The sequence below is a fragment of the Hemibagrus wyckioides genome, linkage group LG04 (assembly GCF_019097595.1).
Source record: "Hemibagrus wyckioides isolate EC202008001 linkage group LG04, SWU_Hwy_1.0, whole genome shotgun sequence".
Taxonomy (NCBI): domain Eukaryota; kingdom Metazoa; phylum Chordata; class Actinopteri; order Siluriformes; family Bagridae; genus Hemibagrus; species Hemibagrus wyckioides.
Window position 1 is genome coordinate 7158699 of NC_080713.1, and position 22500 is coordinate 7181198.

At 39.6% G+C, this 22500-nt stretch overlaps 2 protein-coding genes across 5 annotated transcripts in view; one reads left to right on the forward strand and one right to left on the reverse strand.

Annotated features, from left to right (window-relative positions):
* Positions 1 to 1009, forward strand: part of bckdha (branched chain keto acid dehydrogenase E1 subunit alpha) — an 8943-nt gene extending 7934 nt beyond the window's left edge. The window contains exon 8 of the mRNA XM_058388318.1: positions 1 to 1009. This exon is cut by the window's left edge and continues 106 nt beyond it. Within this exon, the coding sequence (XP_058244301.1) occupies positions 1 to 237 (237 nt within the window). The 3' untranslated portion in view covers positions 238 to 1009.
* A 10131-nt stretch (positions 1010 to 11140) lies between these two features.
* The window catches only part of b3gat1a (beta-1,3-glucuronyltransferase 1 (glucuronosyltransferase P) a), a 118596-nt gene continuing 107236 nt past the window's right edge, over positions 11141 to 22500 (reverse strand). For all 4 annotated transcript variants that reach the window (XM_058388517.1, XM_058388514.1, XM_058388516.1 and 1 more), the window contains 3 exons: positions 17261 to 17557; positions 15014 to 15117; positions 11141 to 13487 (listed from right to left, as the gene is read on the reverse strand). In XM_058388517.1, the coding sequence (XP_058244500.1) occupies positions 15031 to 15117; positions 17261 to 17557 (384 nt within the window). In that variant the 3' untranslated portion in view covers positions 11141 to 13487; positions 15014 to 15030. The remainder of the gene's footprint in view (positions 13488 to 15013; positions 15118 to 17260; positions 17558 to 22500) is intronic.

Consider the following 22500-nt stretch of genomic DNA (forward strand, 5'->3'; position numbering starts at 1 on the left):
ATGACCGCACGCGGCTGGTGGGGCGAGGACGAGGAGCGCGCTTGGAGGAAGCAGTCACGCAAACTCGTCTTAGAGGCCTTAGAAAGAGCCGAGAAGCGTCTCAAACCGAACCCGGAGTTAATTTTCACCGATGTCTATAATGAGTTCACTCCAGACCTGGCTAAACAGAAAGAGTCCATGGTAAGGCACTTGCAGCAGTATAAGGAGCACTACCCGCTAGACATGTATGAGAAATAATCACTCCCTTCCTTTCGACATATTCACTTCCTCTAGGGGGATTTAGAGGGGTGTGGGTGATGCTGCATCTAAAACCAGGGGACGTGAATTCATTAAAACTCTTCAAATAATCATAAAGCACAGTTACTTTCATGCAGATTTAATTTCTCTGGGTGATGTACTTCTAGGCAAAGGAGAATCAGGAAGTGATGCATTCAGCTTGTTGAGACATTTCTCTGTTACACTTTATTAACTGTTTCCGTTAATGCATCCCAGATTTTCACGACACAACAGAAATGGGGTGTATATAATTAGTTTTTTTTGCCACTAGAGGCCACTCTGTTGTGCCTTTTTGGATCCTAGACTAGCGGGGCAGAGCGTGAGGGAGTGAGATTTAGCTTCGATCACGGTATTAACCGTTCACCCTTAACCCGGGTTTATTCTCTGTTTAATACACTCAGGATTGTCAGAGAGAAATGCATTGTATAGCTACACAGCTAGATCAGCTTGAGTGAGCTGTAAACACTGATCAGTATGAACTCATGACAGAAAGGCAGCAGGATTTAATGTATTGCGGGTTTTTGTTCGGTTAAAGGTGACTGTATGAGCTGTGTACGGGTGGGGAGAGTCTGTGTCCTTTAACATGCATCATGAAGTGGAATTGTACCTTTTCATCGGTTTTTCAATGAAAGCTGCTCGGAGAGATTTCCTTCACTGTTACATTATGTTTAGAATGACATTTGTTCAAATGTTGATTATGTTTGAATGATTAATAAAATGGTTGTGGAACATTTATACCTTTACACGACCTGTGATTGAACATGTGTGTGAGAGAGTATGTGTGTATGGATGTGTAGGGGTGTTTGAGAGAGTGTGGGTTGTGTGTGAGGGTGAGGGAATGTGTGTATGGATATGTCTATGGATGTGTGAGAGGTTGTGTGGATGTGAATGAGTGTGTGTATATGGATGTGTGAGAGGGTGTGGGTTGTATGTGTGAGGGTGCGTGTATGTGGACGTGTGAAATGGCGTGGGTTGTGTGTATGGATGAAAGTGGGGGAGGGGGGTGAGAGAGGATGTGTGTGTGTATGGATGTGCGTGAGATGGAGTGTGAGAGGGTGTGGGTTGTGTGTGTATGTGAGGGTGTGTGTATGGGTATGTCTATGGATTAGGGTGTGTGTATGTGGACGTGTGAGACGGTGTGGGGTGTGTGTTTGGTTATGTCTATGGATTAGGGTGTGTGTATGTGGACGTGTGAGACGGTGTGGGGTGTGTGTTTGGTTGTCTATGGATGAGGGTGTGTGTATGTGGACGTGTGAGACGGTGTGGGGTGTGTATATGGATATGTCTATGGATTAGGGTGTGTGTATGTGGACGTGTGAGACGGTGTGGGGTGTGTGTTTGGTTATGTCTATGGATGAGGGTGTGTGTATGTGGACGTGTGAGACGGTGTGGGGTGTGTGTTTGGTTATGTCTATGGATGAGGGTGTGTGTATGTGGACGTGTGAGACGGTGTGGGGTGTGTGTTTGGTTATGTCTATGGATGAGGGTGTGTGTATGTGGACGTGTGAGACGGTGTGGGGTGTGTGTTTGGTTATGTCTATGGATGAGGGTGTGTGTATGTGGACGTGTGAGACGGTGTGGGGTGTGTGTTTGGTTATGTCTATGGATGAGGGTGTGTGTATGTGGACGTGTGAGACGGTGTGGGTTGTGTGTATGGATATGTCTATGGATGAGAGAAATATAGATTTCCCACCATAACAAAATCACTGACCCTCTTCCCGCCCTCGGGGGCACAAAACCTAACCACAACTCTTGCCTATCGGGTCAGTTTCTGAATATGGCCCTGCTGGATAGATTTAGTTAATGTTCTTGTTTCCAGCGGTGACACTGTACAAACTGCCCTTCCGTCATTAACCCCCAGCTAGTAAAGTAAGCCCATCATTCCATCTCATTTCCGATTTAATTAAAAGCCCAAGCGCTGCAGGGGTTTGTGTTAATCGATGCCATGACAGTTTATAGTGAAAAGCCATAGGGATTTGTTGACTCATAACTCGGTAAATCCGCTACTTATTTTTGAAGGTGCCCTGTTTATTTATTGCCATTAATAGGACGAAATTGTATTTCTTCTGCGCAGCCGGTCTTTGACCTCCCACGAGGAACTAATCTTTTATCTCGATGCGCAATTGTTTTTCATTATCTCCGTGCCCTTATGGATTGCTGATTTAATTTAAATGTGAAATTGCATGTGTCACTTTCTATGGCTTTGTCTCAATGGCTGTTAATCAGAATGGTAAAGTGGGTCAGTCTGAATAAGCTCACAAACTGGCGTTAATTCGTCATGGCACTTGAAACCAGGCCGACGTGACGGACGAATCCGAGTGCACGGTTTTTCTGCTAGTTTTGGAGAATTACGGTGAGTTGGAAAACACGAAGACTGAACAGACAGAGGATTTTTGCTATGGATATTGCTCATCTTTGTTGACTTCTCTTCATCATTTTCCATTGAAGGAGTCCAAGTCGCCATCTTCAGGGCCACTGCATCACTTTATTAGCTCAAGTGAAGCCTCTCAAATGATCTTTAGGCTTGTAAAATATTAAAACGATCCTTAAGGAGCAGACAGGAAATCGTGAAATCCCTTAAGAGGATATTTAAAAACCCGTATTGGAGCCCAGGTCAATTGACCCTTAACCTTAGCCATAAGGCAGAAAAAGTGTGTATGTGTGTTTAGTTAAAACGGCGAGAGGAATTAAACAAGGATGTGCTTTTGATAAAATTACTTTTAATCTAGCAAAAGTGGATCAGTGTACAGACAAAAGAAACAAAGAGTAGTCTTAGTCCTTAAGCTATATTTCTGCCTGCGAAGGTATAACTTTGAAACAATTATCGTACAAATTTTTATTTTCTACACCATTAAGCAGAAACCTATTTCCATTATAGTAGGAGTCTCACTACTGCACACATGGCCGGCTAAATTAATAATAATAATAATGATAATAATAATAATCATCATCATCATCATATGCCAAATTATTATTTAAAATCATCAAATTAGAATTAATCTCATATCATTTAGCATGATATCCGATCTTGATATTTTCTCTCTATATATAAATTCTGGGTTTCCTTTATTTACCTTCCAAAACCAGACGACTTTAAATTGCCCCCGTGTGTGTATGGTATCTAGTGTGTGTATTCCTATTGAGGTAGTGGTAGCTCAAGTGGTTAAGGCTCTAGGTTGTTGCTCGGAAGATCGGACCTGCCAAGCTGCCATTGTTTGGTTCTTGCGCAAGGCCCTCAACCCACACTGCATCATGGCTGACCCAGTGCTCTGACCTCCAAGGATGGGATATACGAAGAAAGAATTTCATAATTTTATAATAGAATTCCAAAATGTCAAAAATTCACATGTACACCTCAACATGACAATAATTCAAAGCAAAATCACTCATAATACATCCAGACCCTTTCCTTCTCCATGTTTGTCCATTAGGGGGAGAGATAACATCTCTCCAGTTCTGATTCCTGGCCAGATCTCCTTCTCACTTTAATAGAGCTATGTACAAAATAAAAGTAGCATTGCACTGTTCCTTGAGTAAGCAATGATAAGATGTTCTGCGTATAATGATTTTATAATAAACTTAAATAGAATATGAAGTACTATCTATATCTTTGACTAATTTTTCAGTGTAATATATGTGCAGGTCTTCAGTCGACTGTGATTCATAATACATATCAATCCCCTAAAACATCTAGATGTGAAATACCTGGAACCCTCTAAAGGGAAGCCTCTCCTGCTAGCATGTAGGACCAACACAAGTTTTCAAAATAAAGAGGTCTTTCCTGTTTGGAAGCCAGAAAAGAGAGCGGTGGTGAAGGTTTGTCTACTAGGTTGCTAACAAATCTGACAAATGTTATACAATAATGTAATGGAACCCTCATCCAACACCAACATTTAGGAGCTGATGCTAGGTTTGAAGAAGGTAATGTAGTTTATCTAACTGGGAAGCTTGATCAAGAATGACCTCATCTTCTCCTTGGATCCTCCTCCTGAGAATTAATCTCATGTAGCCAGGCTTTCAGACTGACAGCAGAAGGTCAGGACTACATAAGAGCTTTTATTGGCCAAGGACTGCCCATGAGGGCGCCTTACTGCCATCATGTTTAGGAATGTGAAAATGGAAAATGTAAAGCTGATGTTCCTTGAAAAACAGAGAAAGATTTAAGAAATGCATGCAAATGAATGCGTCTATACTGTGAACTTCACATTATTTGGGATGGGGATTTTAGCTGACCATCGTAAGCGCTCATTGTCACAGTTGTATACATGACGGCGTCCTTCTCCCACGAGAGCGTCACGACGGCTTTGTATCCACGTCTTGTGGAATCTTGTAGAAACACCAGACGAGTTTGAAACGTCTCCAATTTTGCATCAGACGTTCAGCCAACAGTTCATAGGCTTGGCTTCTAAGGCTGAGACTAGCTAGGATACATTACATTACAGATTATTGTGAATAGTGCCACTTTATGACAATATGCACTGTTAAAAGCACTATACAAATAAAACTGAATTGAATTCAAATGAAAATATACTGATGCTGACTCTTTCAGTTGGTTCAACCTTTTGCGTTGTCCTGCCCGGGGCTCCTACAGTCCTTGGAATCACCTCTGCCAACAGCTCTATGTGGACAACCTTCAAAAAGGATTGTATTATTCAGCATTGGTTATTTTATTTCCCCCAGTTGGTGGGGGATTGCATGGTGATACAGGGAGCATCAATATGCAATTTTTATGCATGTGCATGTGTGAATTCTGCATGTAACTGGACTGCCTATGCAGTATACAGGATATGTCCAACTTTTCCATGGGATAGACTCTACAGTAACACTGACCAAATTAAACCACTTACTCGTAATGAATCAATGAATGAGTCACTGTGGCATAATATCAATTATCATTAACATTTCATCATACTAAACTGTGAAAATAATACATCATTGTATGCCTCAGGTCTGTTCACCTTGGAACATCTTGTCAGGATGAAACACTTTGGCAGCACTTGACTGACACTTATATCTATCCACTGTGTCTGAGCATCATAGTCCCTTCCAGGCTTCAGTAGGGGGAGAAAAAAAATATATACTGTAAGTCTCTTCCACTCTAAAGGCTACAGGCTCCTTATCCAACCGAAATGATGCTCCTGCGACTTGCTCTTCACTGTTTACAACGTCTCAGCCTCATTGCAGATCTTTCATCCACCCACTCGCCTTTTCCTTGTATCGTTCTCAGCAGAGTACTACAAATTCGGAGTAATCTATTTCTCTTGACGAAACCAACACTCCCGGATCATTTGCTCTGATAAGATGTGGCAGAGTAATTTCTGCCCTCCTCCGCAGGTTTTAATGTTGACATGAAACCTGTCGTTGTCTCTGGTGGAGGATCTCTCCGATTACGATGACACTCTGTTATCCCAGGATGGGAGATTACCTCGGGCTCTGACATGAAGCAGGTAGCAGCAGCAGAGTAGCAGGGATGGAGCTGTCCTTGCATGCCTAGCTGGTTTACCAGAGATTATCCTTTGTGATCAATACACGGATCAATAACGGCTTATTCAAGAGATGTAGGATAACAAATTAAAGGAATACTACAGCATGTTTAACTGTAGTGTAAGTAGGATTAGCACAGACACCAATTTGGACTGCACTGTGAAAGAATGGAAAATCCTATTTACTACAAACGTCTACTGAGCTACTAATTACCTGAAATCTACACTCTATACAGAATAAATTCAGTGCAGAAAGATACACAGACCAGGCATAACATTATAACCACCTGACTAATATTGTGTTGGTTCCCCCTTTTGCTGCCGAAACACCCATCATGCACTGTGTATTCTGACACCTTTCTATCAGAACCAGCATTAACAATTTGAGCAACAGTAGCTCCCCAAGTGCATCAATGAGCCTTGGCCACACATGACTTTTAATAGATACTGACCCCTGCAGACCGGGAACACCCCACAAGAGCTGCAGTTTTGGAGATGCTCTGATCCAGTCATCTAGCCATCACAATTTGCTCGCTCAAATCCTTACACTTGTCCATTTTTCCTGCTTCTAACACATCAACGTTGAGGACAAAATGTCTTGCTGCCTAATATATCCCACCCACTAACAGGTGCCATGATGAGGAGATCATCAGTGTTATTCACTTCACCTCTCAGTGCTCATAATGTTATGCCTGATCGGTGTATATATTTATTTTTAACATTGGAGCCTCAAGGTTTTCTGGTATCTCATGCACTACTTCTGGTTGGAGTTCTCATCACAGGGAAGCTGCTCACTGCTGCTGGAGATTTCTGGGGATGGTACCACTTAAAAACCGTGAAGATGGCTTTGGAGTGCAATCAGGTCTCCTTCATTTGAATAGCCGATAACTTCAACAAAACAGACTTCATGTTAAAAATATCCTGGTTACCCAAATGCCCTTTTGAGTCTGGTTTCTTGCTTGGGTTGTTGATTGGAGGAAGCCTTAGCACCATTAGGCTCCACTGTTGGGCAATTGAGCAAGGCCCTTAACCCTTCCTGCTCCAGGGGCAGTGTATCATAGCTACTCCTACGCTCTGACCCCATCTTCCTCAGCTGGGATATGCGAAGAAAAGACTTCACTGTGCTGTAATGTATGTGTGACGATAATAAAGGCTTCTCGCCCTCAGTTCATATACCATCTCGGTGGCAATATCTATTGTTACACGAATAAAACTGAATTGTACTGCATATTTTTATGTTATCTGGCAGCTCTGTGTTTACTTTGAGTCAGTTTGCCTGTGCAGCTGGTAACACATATTCATTTTTTTTCCCCCCTCCTCTGTGCTACAACAGAAATAAACTACTTCAAGACGAGCCGTTATTGAAAAATAATCCACTTTGGTGACTCCGCTTTGCATCTGAATAAAAAAAAATAAAAAAAACCCTGCATCACATAAATCCTTTCATCCGACAGGATCCTTACGCTTGAAGACCTTTCCTTATGACTTCGCTTCATTTGTATTAATTCGAATGCATGCTTCATGAGATCACTTTCCAGCGTGCAAGAAATGATGCGCAGACTTTGCTTTGCTTTTTTAAAGTGTTTATTTGTTTTTTGGTCATTTTCATCTCTTTCTCACTGAAATGAGCCATGGAGGAAAAAAAAAAACAGAAGAACATTTACAAGAGTAACATGCAGGAGAGGCTTTGTGTGTGTGTGTGTGTGTGTGTGTGTGGACCAGCATAAATACTCCGCCTTAGTGAGATGTTGTTATACTGTGCATTTCTACGGGATATCAGTGACCACAGCAAACATATTTTCTTCAAGTAATGCAAGAATATTATCATGGCTTTATGAGTTTATATTACAAACGCAGGGAGGGAGAAAAAAAACAACGTCAAAGGCAAGAAGGTGGTGAAAATCAAGCGGTTATTTTTTAACACACCTGGCAACTAAAGAGAAATGCTACAGGGCTAGGAAGAAACCTGATCCTCGTCATCTATTTCCTCACGTCGCCGACCGATCTCGGTTTTATTTCGATTTTTTTCGAGGGGATGAGATTCATCTGAACCGATACGTCAGGACGTTAGCGTGTCAAATAAATACAATAAATAAATAGATCGATAATAGCATAGATACAACAAAAAAAAAAAAAAAAAAAGGTCACTTTTTTTTTTTTTTTTAACAGTGTAAGGGAATGCAATCGATAACATAAACCCGTCGCTGGAAAATCCACTCCGTGTGTTATTTCAAAACGAATCTATATATTTTACTAAAATAACAGTTAGCGATGTGAATCTTGACACATTTCTACACACGACTCAAAATCGACGTGGCACCGAATATGTTTCCGTGCTAACGGAGAGTAAGCGGGTAGGTGACGATAAGCGAACCTTGCAAGAATCAAAAAGAAAATAATAACCTGCTGGAAATCGGGGTTTTTTTTATTTTTTACAAAGCCGTGAGAGCTTGAGAGGAAACAAAAGGGAGCGCTGATAATTATCATTAGCACGTGGAGTCAAATTAATGGCGTATCGGAAAGAAAACGAGCACAGGAAACCTTACAAGCGTCTCGACTTCTATCCGACTTGATGAAGAGGCGCGTATAATCGTGCAGCGGGACGGCTGTGGATGTGAACAAGCCGAGATGAGATGAGACGAGACGAGACGGGGCCGAGTGTCGCTTCAGACACCTGCTCGGGCTGCTCTCGCTTTTTGTTCGTGTTTTCCTCCTTTCTGTCGTTCATTACTCGAACGCCTTTCACCGCCGGCTCAAGTTTCGGCTTTTGAAATGCAAACGGATTCGAGAGGGGTTTTTTTTTTTTTTTTTTTTTTTTACACACAAAGATACCGTATGTAGAGACATCTCGCATAAATAACGACAAAAGATGTTCTGCTTATTGGTGAGGACACATTTTTAATGAAAGGATTCGGTTTCAGTACAAGGGAGTCGTGTGCGGCTTTAGACGCTCGTGGCTAATAAGTGTGCTGTACTGTTGCGTTTTTTTTTTAATTTGTGATTTCTGACCATTTTCTATTACCCTTCTAGGGCAGGGTTCTCTTGTGAGGGAAGTTCCACATCGTTAACACTTTACAATAACAGTACACGAATAATCCTGAATTAAAGCTGAGTTAATGCATGTACTAATGAAGAGGAATTCACGCCTCAAATAACGACCATGTTAGGTGTTAACCCAGTCACACATACTCTATCTAAGACTAAAAGACCAGAAAGAAATCTTATAGAAAGCTGGTTTTAAAAGTATGAATAAATGTTACTGTAGTCATTTCACACAAGGAGCAGAGCCCTGGGTCCTAGTGCCCCTGCCTCGTCACTCACAGCGTGTAGTAATACTACAGGATGAAAAATGGATTGAGATGAAATGATTGGTGATTATTATTATTATTATTATTATTATTATTAAGTCTTTTTCTGTCCAGTAAGGAGTGGGAATTAGGAAAGTAATTCGGCGCCATCCATTGAGGGATATGGGGATGTGGTAGCTTAGCTGACTACTGATTGGAAGGTTGGGAGCTTGAATCCCAGGGTCCACCAAACTGCCACTGCTGGGCCCTTGAGCAAGGCCCTTAACTCTCAATTGCTCAGTTGTATCAAATGTAAGTCACTCTGCCAAATGTAAAATGCTGTTTGTGTACGCAGCTGCATATGGTGAATAATATAAGCAATCTGAAATGATGCATATTTAATACATGTCCATTTTTTAATAGAGCAGGTTTGATTTAGTTTACACCTACATCTTCATTAATACATTAACACACACAAGGTGTTTGTTATTCATGTATGAATTCATGACTCATGTAGTTAAGGTTAGCGCTTCATGAGTTTCTGATTAGTAATGAACTCATCAGTAATTCAGTTATTAGTGCGTGATTATTGATGTGCTGTTACTGTAAAGTGTTTAACGCTGAATTGATAAGACTACGACATCCTGTAAGTAAACAAAAATGCTAACAATTTAACAAATTGCTGTGGTGTAAAAGGAATAAACCGCTTTATGGTAAAAAATAATCCACTTCAGAGTGTGAACGGTAAATTTGGTTTGTGACTCGTGATTACTTTCCTGTAAGAGCAGTCTGATTTATTCCTTAATCGGTGAATACGGCAGTTAGTTCACAACATTAGCAATTTATTCTTGTTCTATTCTCCGAACTTTGTTAAAGTAGGTGCTGCTTGCTTCCTGTCCCGAATGACTACGCAGGTTAATTAATCTACGTTCACACAGCGATTTTATTGCCAGTAGGCGTTCCTGCTACTGGTTGCCATAGTAATTATGTTTATCAGTGGGGTGGAATAACTAGTGTTCCAAATCAAGTCTAATAAATGGAACATTCTGGAGGGGGATTTGGCGTATGTATATAATATTCAGTAGTGAATATACACTAAAACATTTCAATACGGTTAAACCTCACCTAAGTTTACCTGCTGCGAGGAAACTTGACGTAGTTGAATAACCTTGTTTCAACTCACTAGTAACCAACACCACGGATTACTTTAAGGTTCCATTTTAGTTCAAAATCTTGTCGTGGCAATTAGAGTCAAAGAAAAGAAACAAGTTCACAGAAAATAAAGGGCGATCATATTTTACAGTGTATATTTTACAGTGTATTATACCAGAGGAAGGAGAAGCAGGCTTTGCTCTTTTTGCGACAGATCTTGTGAGCCCTATCGTCTTCATTCCCACCAAGAGGCTCTATATTTTTCTCCACTTTTTTTTAGACACATCTAGTCGCCAACTCTCGCTATCTTTCATGTCAGCTTTTATTGAAAGTAAATAATCTGCTTCTGCTTTGTCACGATATGTGTGAACATAGCATTAGGTTCTAACACTGTGCTCTCAGCACAAGATAATATCTCATAAATAAGCGCTCATGCTTGCTTCTTGACATTTTGACTCATTTCAACCCTTCGATTTTCTTAACAGATCATTTTGAGGCTTTCTAGAGATAAACTAGCGAAATGATTTTACCAACAGAACGAGACTACATTAGGTCAAGCTTTTTTTTTTGTCTAGTAATAGGATTAATAATCTTACATTATTATGGTTTTATTGTAATCATATAAATGAGAAATAGATGTATTTGATCTATTAAATGCTTGCTTGGATGTTATATTTGATATAACAGAATATATATATATATATATATATATATATATATATATATATATATATATATATATATATATATAAATTATTATTATTATTATTATTATTATTATTATTTGCATTGCAACGTACAGAATATACATACAGAATATATATATATATATATATATATATATATATATATATATATATATATATATATATATATATATATATATATATATATATATATATATATATATATATATATAAATTATTATTATTATTATTTGCATTGCAACGTTTAGTCATAACCAGTGAAAAATATCTTAAATATTATTAAACTTATTTAATATTTCTCATGAGATTTGTACTAATTTTGTATAGAAATTTGTCTTGTTCTGTTGGTAGATGTGGTGGTGTACCTTCCTTTTTTCCTTCCTTCCTTCCTTCCTTCCTTCCTTCCTTCTTTCTTTCTTTCTTTCTTTCCTTCCTTCCTTCCTTCCTTCCTTCCTTCCTTCCTTCCTTCCTTCCTTCCTTCCTTCTTTCCTTCCTTCCTTTCTACTTCCAGAAAGCCGTCAAATCAGATGCTTCATGATTAGGATTTATCCTTCTAATCTCATAATGAGAAATATTTCCTCCTGATATCATCATTTTTGCTCTGGAGTCAAATGTAAAATGTCAGTAAACTTGATGAGAAATGCCAAAACAGTGTATTAAAGGAAATGTGAAACCGATGTACACAGGATATTCATATAACTTTCAGTCATATTCAAACGGTCACATTTCCTGAAAGATAGTTTTGATGAACAGGAAGCCGCCCTCTTGAATGAAGACTTACTAGAATGAAGAAAAGAAAATAAATAAACGGATAAAAAAAAAAACACTAATAGGCCTTAATTATCATCGGAGTCTGAAGTCAAATGATTAATCGTGTCAAGTGGGTCTGGAAAGAAAAATAAACCAGGCACAGCTACTCAACGTCTCGTTAATGTTCCCAAATAAGTGCTGTATTCCCCTACTTATCCACTTATTAGCTATTCATTAACGTCTAATATAAAACATGAAGCGCTAGCAAGGTAACTGATCACTAAACTGTGAAAATGATAAACGATAACACGGAAACGAGCGTCGGTGAAAAGAACCGTGTCGAGAAGGAATTATGTATACAAGATGATAGCAATTTTTTCTTTTCTTTTTCTTTTTTTTTTTTTTTTACAAGGTCAGGATCTTGTGCTTGATTAGCTATATTTAGCCGAGTACCGTCGATAGCAGTGAGAAATTGTGCACAGGGACTCATTTCTACCCGTAAAAAGGAGAAGCTTCTGTGGCATGCAGGTAAGATTAAGCCTTTTGTTTTGTTTTACCCCGAAGGCACCGCTGATAGCGTTACGAACGCTAAAACGCACTGATGTTTTCCGTTTGTTTCGCCGCTCTGTTATCCGGCGTTTATGGTGGCTGTGGAACAAAACTGACATCACTTATGGCGTCCTTTCTCATTTTAATAGCAGAAAACCAACCGTTTAAAAATGATAAACCATACCAAGGAGACGTGCTTTATATGAGAATCTCCCCAATACTACGAAGGTTTTATTGCAGACCCCCCCACCCCCAAAGCTGCCACTGGGCTAATATTAGCTTTGCATCTCATCTTCGCCTGAGAGGTCTCCTCTGAAAAAAATTCCATGGCTTATGTCGTGACACACGAAATCCGGCTTACGATGAAGTGATTTCTTTTTTTTTTTCTTCCACCCTGTTTTAACGCAACGCCTTCACTGAACATGTGCAAAGGCTTTCCGTCGGATGTCTTTAATCTCACTATATACTCAGTTATAAATACAGTAGTTACATTGCTTTGTTCGGGTTTAACGCTAGCTCGTTTTGAAAGATCGTTTGTGTGTAAAGTTTCATATTTACAATACTATAACAGCCAACCACTCCCCGAAACAAAAAAGAAAAAAAAGTGCGATTCGTATTCTAGTCATAAGAATAGTGCTATATGGTCACTCACTGTGGAATCCAACACGGCTGCTAGGTTCGGGATGTCAGTAAATATAGCAGTGACGCTCCTGGAAAACACTTTGAGAACCTGTATTTTAGTCAAGCAGAAAACAACAAGTCAGTAGTTCCGAACTAGCAAGAGAAATGAACGCAACGGACGTGAAACGCAAAGAAGACATCGTGTTAAGTTTGAAAGAAAGAAAAACAACAACAAAAAAAGAAGAACACATTCCCTTCTATGTAGGCTCTGGAAAGAGTTCCGTCTGCGAGTTTGATTATTTATTTACCGATCAAGCAGATTGAGATGATTCGTCCTCCGTCGTTCATTGTTCAGCAGGGTTATACACCGATCCAGTGTGTCTTTTTTCCATGAATACACTCCTGAGTCAGGGACGTCGCATCATTTTTCTGTGTGTGTGTGTGTTGGGGAAAAAATGCGTCGCCGTTCCGCTTCCTGTCTTTGTTGCAATCACGAACAGCTTTACATACAAAATAACCGTGAGATATTGCCGCGTTGAACCGTTCTGTGCTTTGAAAGATACAGTTGTGGAAGTCACTGCACTGAGCAGCAACAAGAAATCATGTCTGAAGGTTAGATGCTGCCTCTTTGTTCCTGTCGAGCCTTGAATTATCCAAAGTGCCTGAAACACAGTAAAACAGCTGTAAATAAATAAAACCCCATATTCTTCGTTCGGCGTCTCAGTGTATTTTATTCTGAACTGTGACTTCTATCACGTATATTCAGCTTTAACATGCTTGAAATTCACGTTTCTCTGAGGTTGCCAGAGGTTTCCAGAGGCATCCTATTAAAGCGCACTGCACTGACGCTTCCTTGTTTCTTAATAAAGGTTTCTAAATCAGGAAATCGTAATATATATGTGAAACAAATGTTTTATTTGTATGCTTTTTGTTCATTTTTAAGGGTCTGGGTTGTTGATCAGGGTTCAAGCCCCAGCACTGCCAAGCTGCCACTGTTGGGCAATTGAACAAGGCCCTTAACTCTTTCTGCTCCAGGGGTGCTGTATCATATCTGCCCCTGTGCTCTGACCCCAACTTCCTCTGCGAAGAAAAGAATTCCACTGTGCTGTATATGTAAGGACAGCAGGAGAAAAAAAAGCTGCTTGTGATAAGCAATATCTCCACAGGTTTATTATCTGTTACACTGGTCCTTCTTTAGGGATTTTATTGCCATCAGATCAGCCATGTCAGTGTTTTTCTCCGTCCTTCTTAGAGAAAATTGCAGACCGAATTGTTCACGATTCAGTTTGTCTGAATATCATAGTCTGCTCTGGATGTACTGTATGTCTGTGATTTTTCTAGGCAGATGTTGCTTAATGTTGGAAAAACAAAGCTTACTTGCTGTATGTATTCTTGTAGCATGCGTATGAGTGATATTTTAGCACATCAATGGAAAAACGGATGAATGAGTTTGATATTGTTGCTGGAACCTTGCTTCTCCTCAAAACTGAAATAAAAAGCCAGAGCACTCTAGTGTCTCATTGACTGCTTGGATAATATGTTATGAATGTGACACAAACATGGAAAAAAACATATCATTATATCCTTCACTAGAAAATTCTGCAACTGCTTTTGGCATTAGACTACAGAAATCGCATGAACACACAAATTATGGCCTCACCCAACCCTCTAAATACACACACACACACACACACACACAACCATGTACCATCTTACATGGTCTACATTTGCATACTGCAACCTGATTGGCCTTAATGATTTATGATGCGATAAAATCCTTTCTCTCATGTATCCAGCACTAACTCTATAAGAGATTTTCAAATCTGATTTTCTACTAAAATGAATTCTGTCCAATTTAATAAAAAAACACTCAGTGTACAGCCTGACTACAGATGGAGGGATTGTGCTGGAGCTGAACTCTCTCGAACTCGTTTAAACCGACACTTGAGGCTTAACGTCTGTTTATTTATTTGTAATTCGTTTTTTTTTTACAGTTAAATTCTATTTTTATTATAATTCTTAAGCTAATTTTATTCTACTTAATGGAATTTTTATGGCACAGACAGTCTCACAAAGCATTTTATCACCTGTCCTAATGTGTTTGTGAGGAATAAATGTGTGTCTGTGGTTATGTGTGTGTGTGTTTGTGTGTGTGTGTGTGTGTGTGTGTGTTTTGCTGTCCACATACCATTGTTGAAAAGGATGTCAGATTTCCACGTTTGGATCTGTGAAGCCTTTCTTCCCTTCGTTCACCAGGACAGGTTTTTCCGTCCTTGTGTGCCACACGAGAATCTGTATAAATGTATCACAGAATAGAATTTTTAATTTATCCAACAAACAAACAAACAAACAAACAAATAACAACATATCTTCTGCATGCAGGGTTGAAACTTTTTTTTACTACGATGTTCACAGATGTTTGTGTGTGATGTGTTTCCCTAACACTGAATTCTCGGTGTTGTAGTGCACTTGGCGCCACTTGTACGTCTACACACACACACACACACACACTCACTCACTCACACACACGCAGAGCTCTCAGCAGAGGTGTAGCAGCTGCAGACTTTTCCAAACCGAGCACTGTGATAAACACAGCGTAGTCAAATGAATGCTCTTCGATCGAGATTTAAATTCTACATCCGTGTCCATCAACTATTAAAAAAAAATAATAGGTAATATATGCGCCACCATGGTGCCTAATAACTATTATAAATATGCAGCGTCATGCTCCCTGATCACACCTGTAAATATGCACCACCATGCTTCCTCTGAAACACTTGTTATTGTGCTGCAGAATAAGCAGAATGGCGGCCGTGGCGTTTCGAGCCGAGGAGGTTGCTAATAATGTTTGCTTAGATGTAGACGGCCCTTCATGCGGATTTTTCATAAAGGATAAGATAAACCTCCTCTTTCTTCTCCTCAGCTTGCTCCCTCGTGGCCTGAGAGACTGAGAACCGACTCTTCCTGCCTCATGCCCACTTAACCAGGTTAAAAGGCTAACTTTTGCATTTGAAAGGGGATTGTGTGTGTAGGTGTGTGTGTGTGTGTAGGTGTGTTTTGTAATATGACAACTCCCTTGTGTTTAATAGGTATATACTTTCTCCTGGATATTTACTTTATATTATGCTTACTCATAGGGTTGTATATAATGGGCAATAATCAGTATAATGTAAGAAGTTCTGACTTTCATAATATAATATACTTTTATTAACAGGTTGAGGCTAAATGAAAATAAAGCAGTTGGAACACAAAGACTGGTTTTTGAATTCATAATTCGTTTTAATCTGAGCGGATCTGACGTTTCTCGACTTCATTTGGGGTTCACTCGGCAAATTAACTGCACAAACAAATGCAAGAAAATATAACGTGTTTTAAGACACACACACACACACACACACCATTTTTATGGCCTTTTTTACAAAATTTGTTTTCAGTCAGCAAAAGCTGTTTCAAAAGAGTCAACCCACGATACCAACGTTGCCTTCAGCATGCATTCGAAAGCTACGTGAATTTTTAGGTGTTTATTCGTTGACAGATTGGTGGCGATCTGTTCTATTTTTAGCCCAAGCTTGGTGGGATGACTTCCTGTGAGGACCCTTGACATGGAATGCTTGGATTGGGTCAGATCTTTGTGAGCAGCCGTACAGTTTACATTCGCTTTGTATTGATAATTTTGGTCATAGTTATGGGTGGCTAGAACGGATTATCTGCATTTACATTATTTCCTATAGGAAAATCCGTTTCACAGTACAAATTACCGCCTTAAGAACTCACCTCCAGAACGAACTATGCCGAGCTTCCACATTCAAAATACAAATTCTTGGAATTTTTACTACACTATACTATATCATATTACTATAAACAATTATTAGACATACATAGATCAATTTATTTTTTACAAAGATTTGCTTGAACATATTCAGCTTTAACTACAGTAGTCTTAGTAATAGTTGATCATCAAGGCAAATAACAGCTCCAGTGTGTTGCCCAGTCCCGTGTTTTATTCGCCTGGAAACTGACTTGGAAGTCTTAGCTGACTCTAACACTCTAAGCTAAAGAAATACAATAACATATGGAGAGCTAATTATGCTAGTTGAGCGCATTTCATGAAGATGAAGAGAAACACATCCTACGCTTCAAAGCGAAGATTCTAATGCGGAAAGCCTACATTGTGTTTGCAGTGTTGATAAAACGTCAGCAAGTGACTCTATATATCTTGTTTGATTTGATTGTCTCAATGTTATTTACCAGCCCATTCTGGATAAGAAAAAAATCTGCTTAATCTTATTTATGCACAGTTCTGCTTCTTATAGTTTTTCTTAGTTAGCTCACATTTTAAATTCCAATATTTATAGTGTAAATTTATGTACCAGGAACTTGATATGCTGTAAAAAGTTCTACTTGGTCAAACTGATTTGGTGTTGTGTTTGCTAACCTTAGTGCAATTAGCAGCTTTCGGTTCCAGATCGTTGAGAGTGACGAGTTCTCGGAGCAGGCTGCTCTCCTGGTAGCCCCCCTTGACCCCCCGTAGTTTGAAATAGGCTTGAGGTTTGAACAGGATGAGCCGCAAGTTGATGGCGAACCCTGCCATGTCAATAGCAAAAGGCCGGTGAGGATCAAACACTGTTTTCCATCCGTACACTTTGCCAGCAGCGTTGACTTTGGGGGACTCGTAGCGCAAACCTCCGACAAAAGCTACGGGCCAGACAGACACCTTACGCGTGGATCGCATCTGCAGAGACAGAGGGATGAATCATAAATATTTATATACGTCGTAAATAATGAAAAGAATTCATACAGATCAATCCCATTTTGTATTTGGAGGCACCCTACCTCTAGTGAAAAGGATATACAGTTTAGTTCTGCAGTATTTGTTAGACTGTGGTTCACGATTTTGGAGCTTTTGTTTTTGTTTTGTTTTTCCATCAAAAGACATTAAAGATAAAGCTCCTAGGATCAGAGCTGATGCTAGAAGATTATCACTCCAGTGTTAATACAGTGATTTCTGGATATCTGGAGCAATTTTAAAAACAAATGCTTTACAAAATTGGCATTATTATGATTTAATTATTTATTAAGCGGTGCTCTTGTTTTTGTTTTTATGTATTTCTGCGGCGTCACGGTGGTTAGCACGTTCGAGTCTCGCTCCTGCTCACTGTATGTGTGCATGTTCTTCCTGTGCTTGGTGGGTTTCCTCCCACAATCCAAAGACATGCTTCAGGCTGATTGGAGTCTCTAAATTGCCTGTAGTGTGTGATTGCGTGAGTGAATGTGTGTGTGTGTGCCCTGCGATGGGTTGGCACTCTGTCCAGGGTGTATCCTGCCTTGATGTCTGATGACGCCTGAGATAGGCACAGGCTCCCCAGGATAGATCGGATAGAGTTCCAGAGTTCTTAGACAATGATAAACATGTATTTCTGTCCAATTGTGTTAAAAGTACATTTGCAAGCCCTTCCCAGAAAACCTATGTTCAGCTGTTGTAGTCCATCCACCATCTGCTCAACGCTGTTGTAAAGAACCAGTTCTTGGTTGCCAGAAATTCAGCCCGGTATTGTGTTCTGCTGCTATAGCCGACAATACGCAAGGTTGGAAGTGTTGTGTATTCCCGAGATGATTTTCTGCTCATCATGGTTTTAGTGAGTTGTTATTATAAGTCACCGGTATCTTCCCAGTCAGCTTGAACCAGTCTAGCCCTTGTCCTCTGACCTCTGTCATGAACAAGGGATTTCTGCCCTCACTCACTGGGTGTTTTTTATTCCTCTGCCTGTAGATAATGGCAAATTACTGACCCAAATTTTTTCTTTCTGAACATCTTCTGTGTTGTAAATATATTTTAAGAGTTTTTGCGGTGCACAATTGACTAAAAACTACACTTGATTTGGTGGTAAATGTGTTCTTATCTATACCACTGGTGTCATAAAGACTATTGTGAAAATCCCAGAAGATCAGCAGTTTCTGAAACACTTTCTGGATCCCTCCCATCACATTTTCATCACATTATATTCTGATCTGAATATTAACCAAAGATATTGATCTGTTTCTGCATTGCACTGCCGACACATGATTGACTGATTGAATAATTGCATGAATGTGCAGGTGCACAGGTAGGAGATGAAGTGGTAAGTAATTGTATATTACAGTTTGTTCAGACATTTTGTTTAGTTTTTTTTATTTTCCAGACAAAAAAATGCTTCTTTTCTCTCTGCGCTGCTGAGGTCTCCCTCTCTAAACCATTTTCTCCCTAATGGCTGAAGTGGACAGCTTGTGCACAGAGCCTATTAGAGACATCCAGACAGTCTGTATGCCCTGATCTCTGAGGACTGGTGAGACAGACAGACCTCACAGACAGATAAAGTGGCACGACTGGACGTAAGCGGGTATCAGGCCGAGAAAGAAAAAGAGGCACTCTTTAATCTTTACTGCATCCTCCTTGCTCCTCGCTCGCTTCTTCTATCCACTGTGTGCTATACAACACGAGTGGGTCACATCATGAAAGGAATCAGGCTAATGAATGGTAAAAGTGGAGCTCGGGGCACTACAGTTGCTCTGTGCTTGCATCTTCTCTACCAGCCAGAAGTACCTGAAAGCTTTTTTTTTTTTTTAAAAGAAGTGCTGCATCGTATTTTTCTTTCCTTCAGTCATATTCAACAGAAAGCTGGTGCTTGTATCAGTATTATAAATGGGACGGCTGGCTCACATCCCACAACTACTTATCGGTAATTCTGTAATCTATTCCCCATTAACTTAACTGTGCTAGGATCATTTTGCAATTCATTTTTGCAACAAATCACACCGCACTTGGCACTTGGTGTCATTTGGGAGTAGAAAAAAACTCTGTCTGTATATATTTTATATAAAAAAAATATATTTACTGGAATATAGAGTACAGCTACATCCAGGACAGTCTCGGGGGAAGGCTGGCAGCGGCAAGCTGGCCTAGTTTACTGTACAGCAGTTTTCCTGTTTTGGTCTCTCTTCAAACTGTGTTTGCTTTCTGCTCTGTTGAAGAGATGAGAGAGATCTGATGAGGCCGAGTTGCACATCTAAAGTCAGGACGGTCTAAAGGGAGATTTGGGTTGGGTTAGACTTGAATCTGACAGACTGAGTGAGTTGGGGATTGTTCTGATGTCAAAGAGGCAGCGAGGTAGTGAACTCTGAAGACAGTCATCAGAAACAGACTAACGCTCAAGGGGACTGATGAGTTTCCGGCGTTCGGCTCCGACTCCCGGTTTGAGCCGGATAGTGGAGCTGGTTTTTATTCTGACTACAAATTGACGAGGGATGGACGGAATGAGTGCGCGGCGTTGCTGAATAATGACGCTGGCGCAGCAACACAGAGCTGCTCTACTTTGATTTTCACGTAGATTGAGGTTCGCAGCTTAGGACATCAAGAATGTCCTCTGGGAATGACAGAATGATGAGAGAACTGCTGACTGAATACCTATAAAGGCTGGGAATTCATAAATACTTTTCTTTTTTCAGGTAATACACTTGATCTGACTGCGTGTAAATGTCTAGCAGTCAGGCAGCTTGGTGAACGTTTCGTCCTCTTCTACGTGCGTGATGGACGCTCAGCTGAAAAGCAGCTTGTGACTCGCTTCTGTCGCTATGAATGATCCCACATGGATATCCAAAGATTTGTAGTTTATATCCAATACTTGAAGTAGATCATTTTACCTGGATACTGTAGATTTGTACAGCTGGAAATGGCCCATGTATTAAAACTGACTTTATTACTTTAAACTCATATGAGAATTTGCTTATAATGATAAAACAGCAACCTCTAAACAAGCCATTTGAACTGCTGTCTATCAAAACTTACTAATTATTAATATACTAATGAGTTTTTTCCCAGCTATTAATATCATATATGTTAAGCAATGCTACATTTATTTATTTATTTATTTATTATTTTTTATGAATTATTATTTATTATTATTTTTTTATTAATTATTATTAATTGTTATAAATATTTATTATTATTATTATTATTATTATTATTATTATTATTAAGTATTTTAAAATGTCCTTGATACCACAGCTTTGAGACAGTTCTTTCTGTCTGGAAAAAATATTCAAAGCCACGCACTTCAACTCTGTATTCCCGTTTTAAAATAAAAACCTCCTGTACAGAAACACATCCGTGTTGTGCATCACTGTCTACCAGTGTCAGAACGAGCCGGAAACAGCGATTGTTCTTCACGGTGGTGGCCATTTATTTGCAGAGACTCCACCGGCACTGTTCTATTTTAGGAAAATCCAACGCTTCAAGCCTAAACTTGCCTTTTCATTTACGCTTTTCCGTCACCCATGGATGCTTCACCTCCTCTTGCAACAGTGCGTTATCGTTTTAATACATAGATAAATATTATACTATAAATTTTCTTTTTTAAATCGAGCTGATAGTTGTTGTTGTTTTGCCAGTAGTGAAACAGAAGAAAAAGAGAGAGAGAGAGAGAGAGAGAAGAGCGAACAACAGAAACATGACGGGAGATGACAATGGAGACAGGCAGGATATAAAAGAGGGGACAAAAAACTTGAGTGGCAGATAGAATACAGAGACAGAAAGCCATTAAAGCTGCCAAGAGCATGGATGAGATCTGTGTATACACATAACTACCTCGCTATATAGTGATTTTCTAAGGGGTTTCAGGAGGTGTGGTAGTGCTACAAGTTGTGGGATAACGGAATAATATTACTGAAATGTGATTAAAAGTATATCATATATCTAGTTTTTGTCCTAATTCACAGGGTTTTTTTGGTCCAACAAGCCCATGATGAAACCGACAAGTTCTACTTCTCTTTAAAACGTTCTGCCTCCATCATGAGCTGCTGTAACGACTTCACCATATAGGTACCTACACTAGCCCCGGCTCAAAGGACACGTCCTGCTTTGGGTCTTCTTAAGCCGTGCCCATGCAAAGATTCATCGCAAAGTATTCTTAATGTCGCTACGTCCCCGAGCCATTCCTTGAATTATTTCTATGTTATTGCCTTATTGCATCTTTCTATGTTTTTTTTTTGCTGTTTGGATTTGTCACTACATTATTTGCCCTTTTTTTTTACGCTGTTGCTTATTGTGTTGGATTGTCAGCCTTGGGATTATTTGGGGGTTCATTACACATTATAGCTGCGCCTCAAGTCGAAACCTTACATTCAAAAGTATTTCATAATCTAGTTAGGTTGGAAGGCTACATTTTTACGCGAGTGGTTTTGGATCAGGAGCAGATCATTTCTCGACTGGATCATCTTGGTTTCAGAACTTTTGTGCTTCTCTGTATTTCTTTGTAAATTCTAATCTGCTCTTCTGATACCCTCACCCCTACCCTGTGGAGGTAGCTGGTGATGGCACTGACTTTGGGGTTTATTTTCCCAGCTCTCGCAATGTTTCTTTCATCAGCTGTTGTTGTTTTCCTTTGGGTGACCTGTTCGATGTCTGTTGCTTTCTTTTTCACAACACTCCAACTTGTTGTATTGGCTATGGCCTAATGTTTGTGCAATGCCGCCGATTGATTTTTTCTTCTGTTTTCTCAGCTTCAGAATGTTTTTTTTTTCTGTCTCCCATAGACAGCTCTCTGATCTTTACCATGGCTTATCCTTTTTTTTTTTTTTTTTTTTTTTTTTTTTAGCAAAAAACAAAATAAAAATGCGAAAGGTTAAACGCAGGTGAAACGA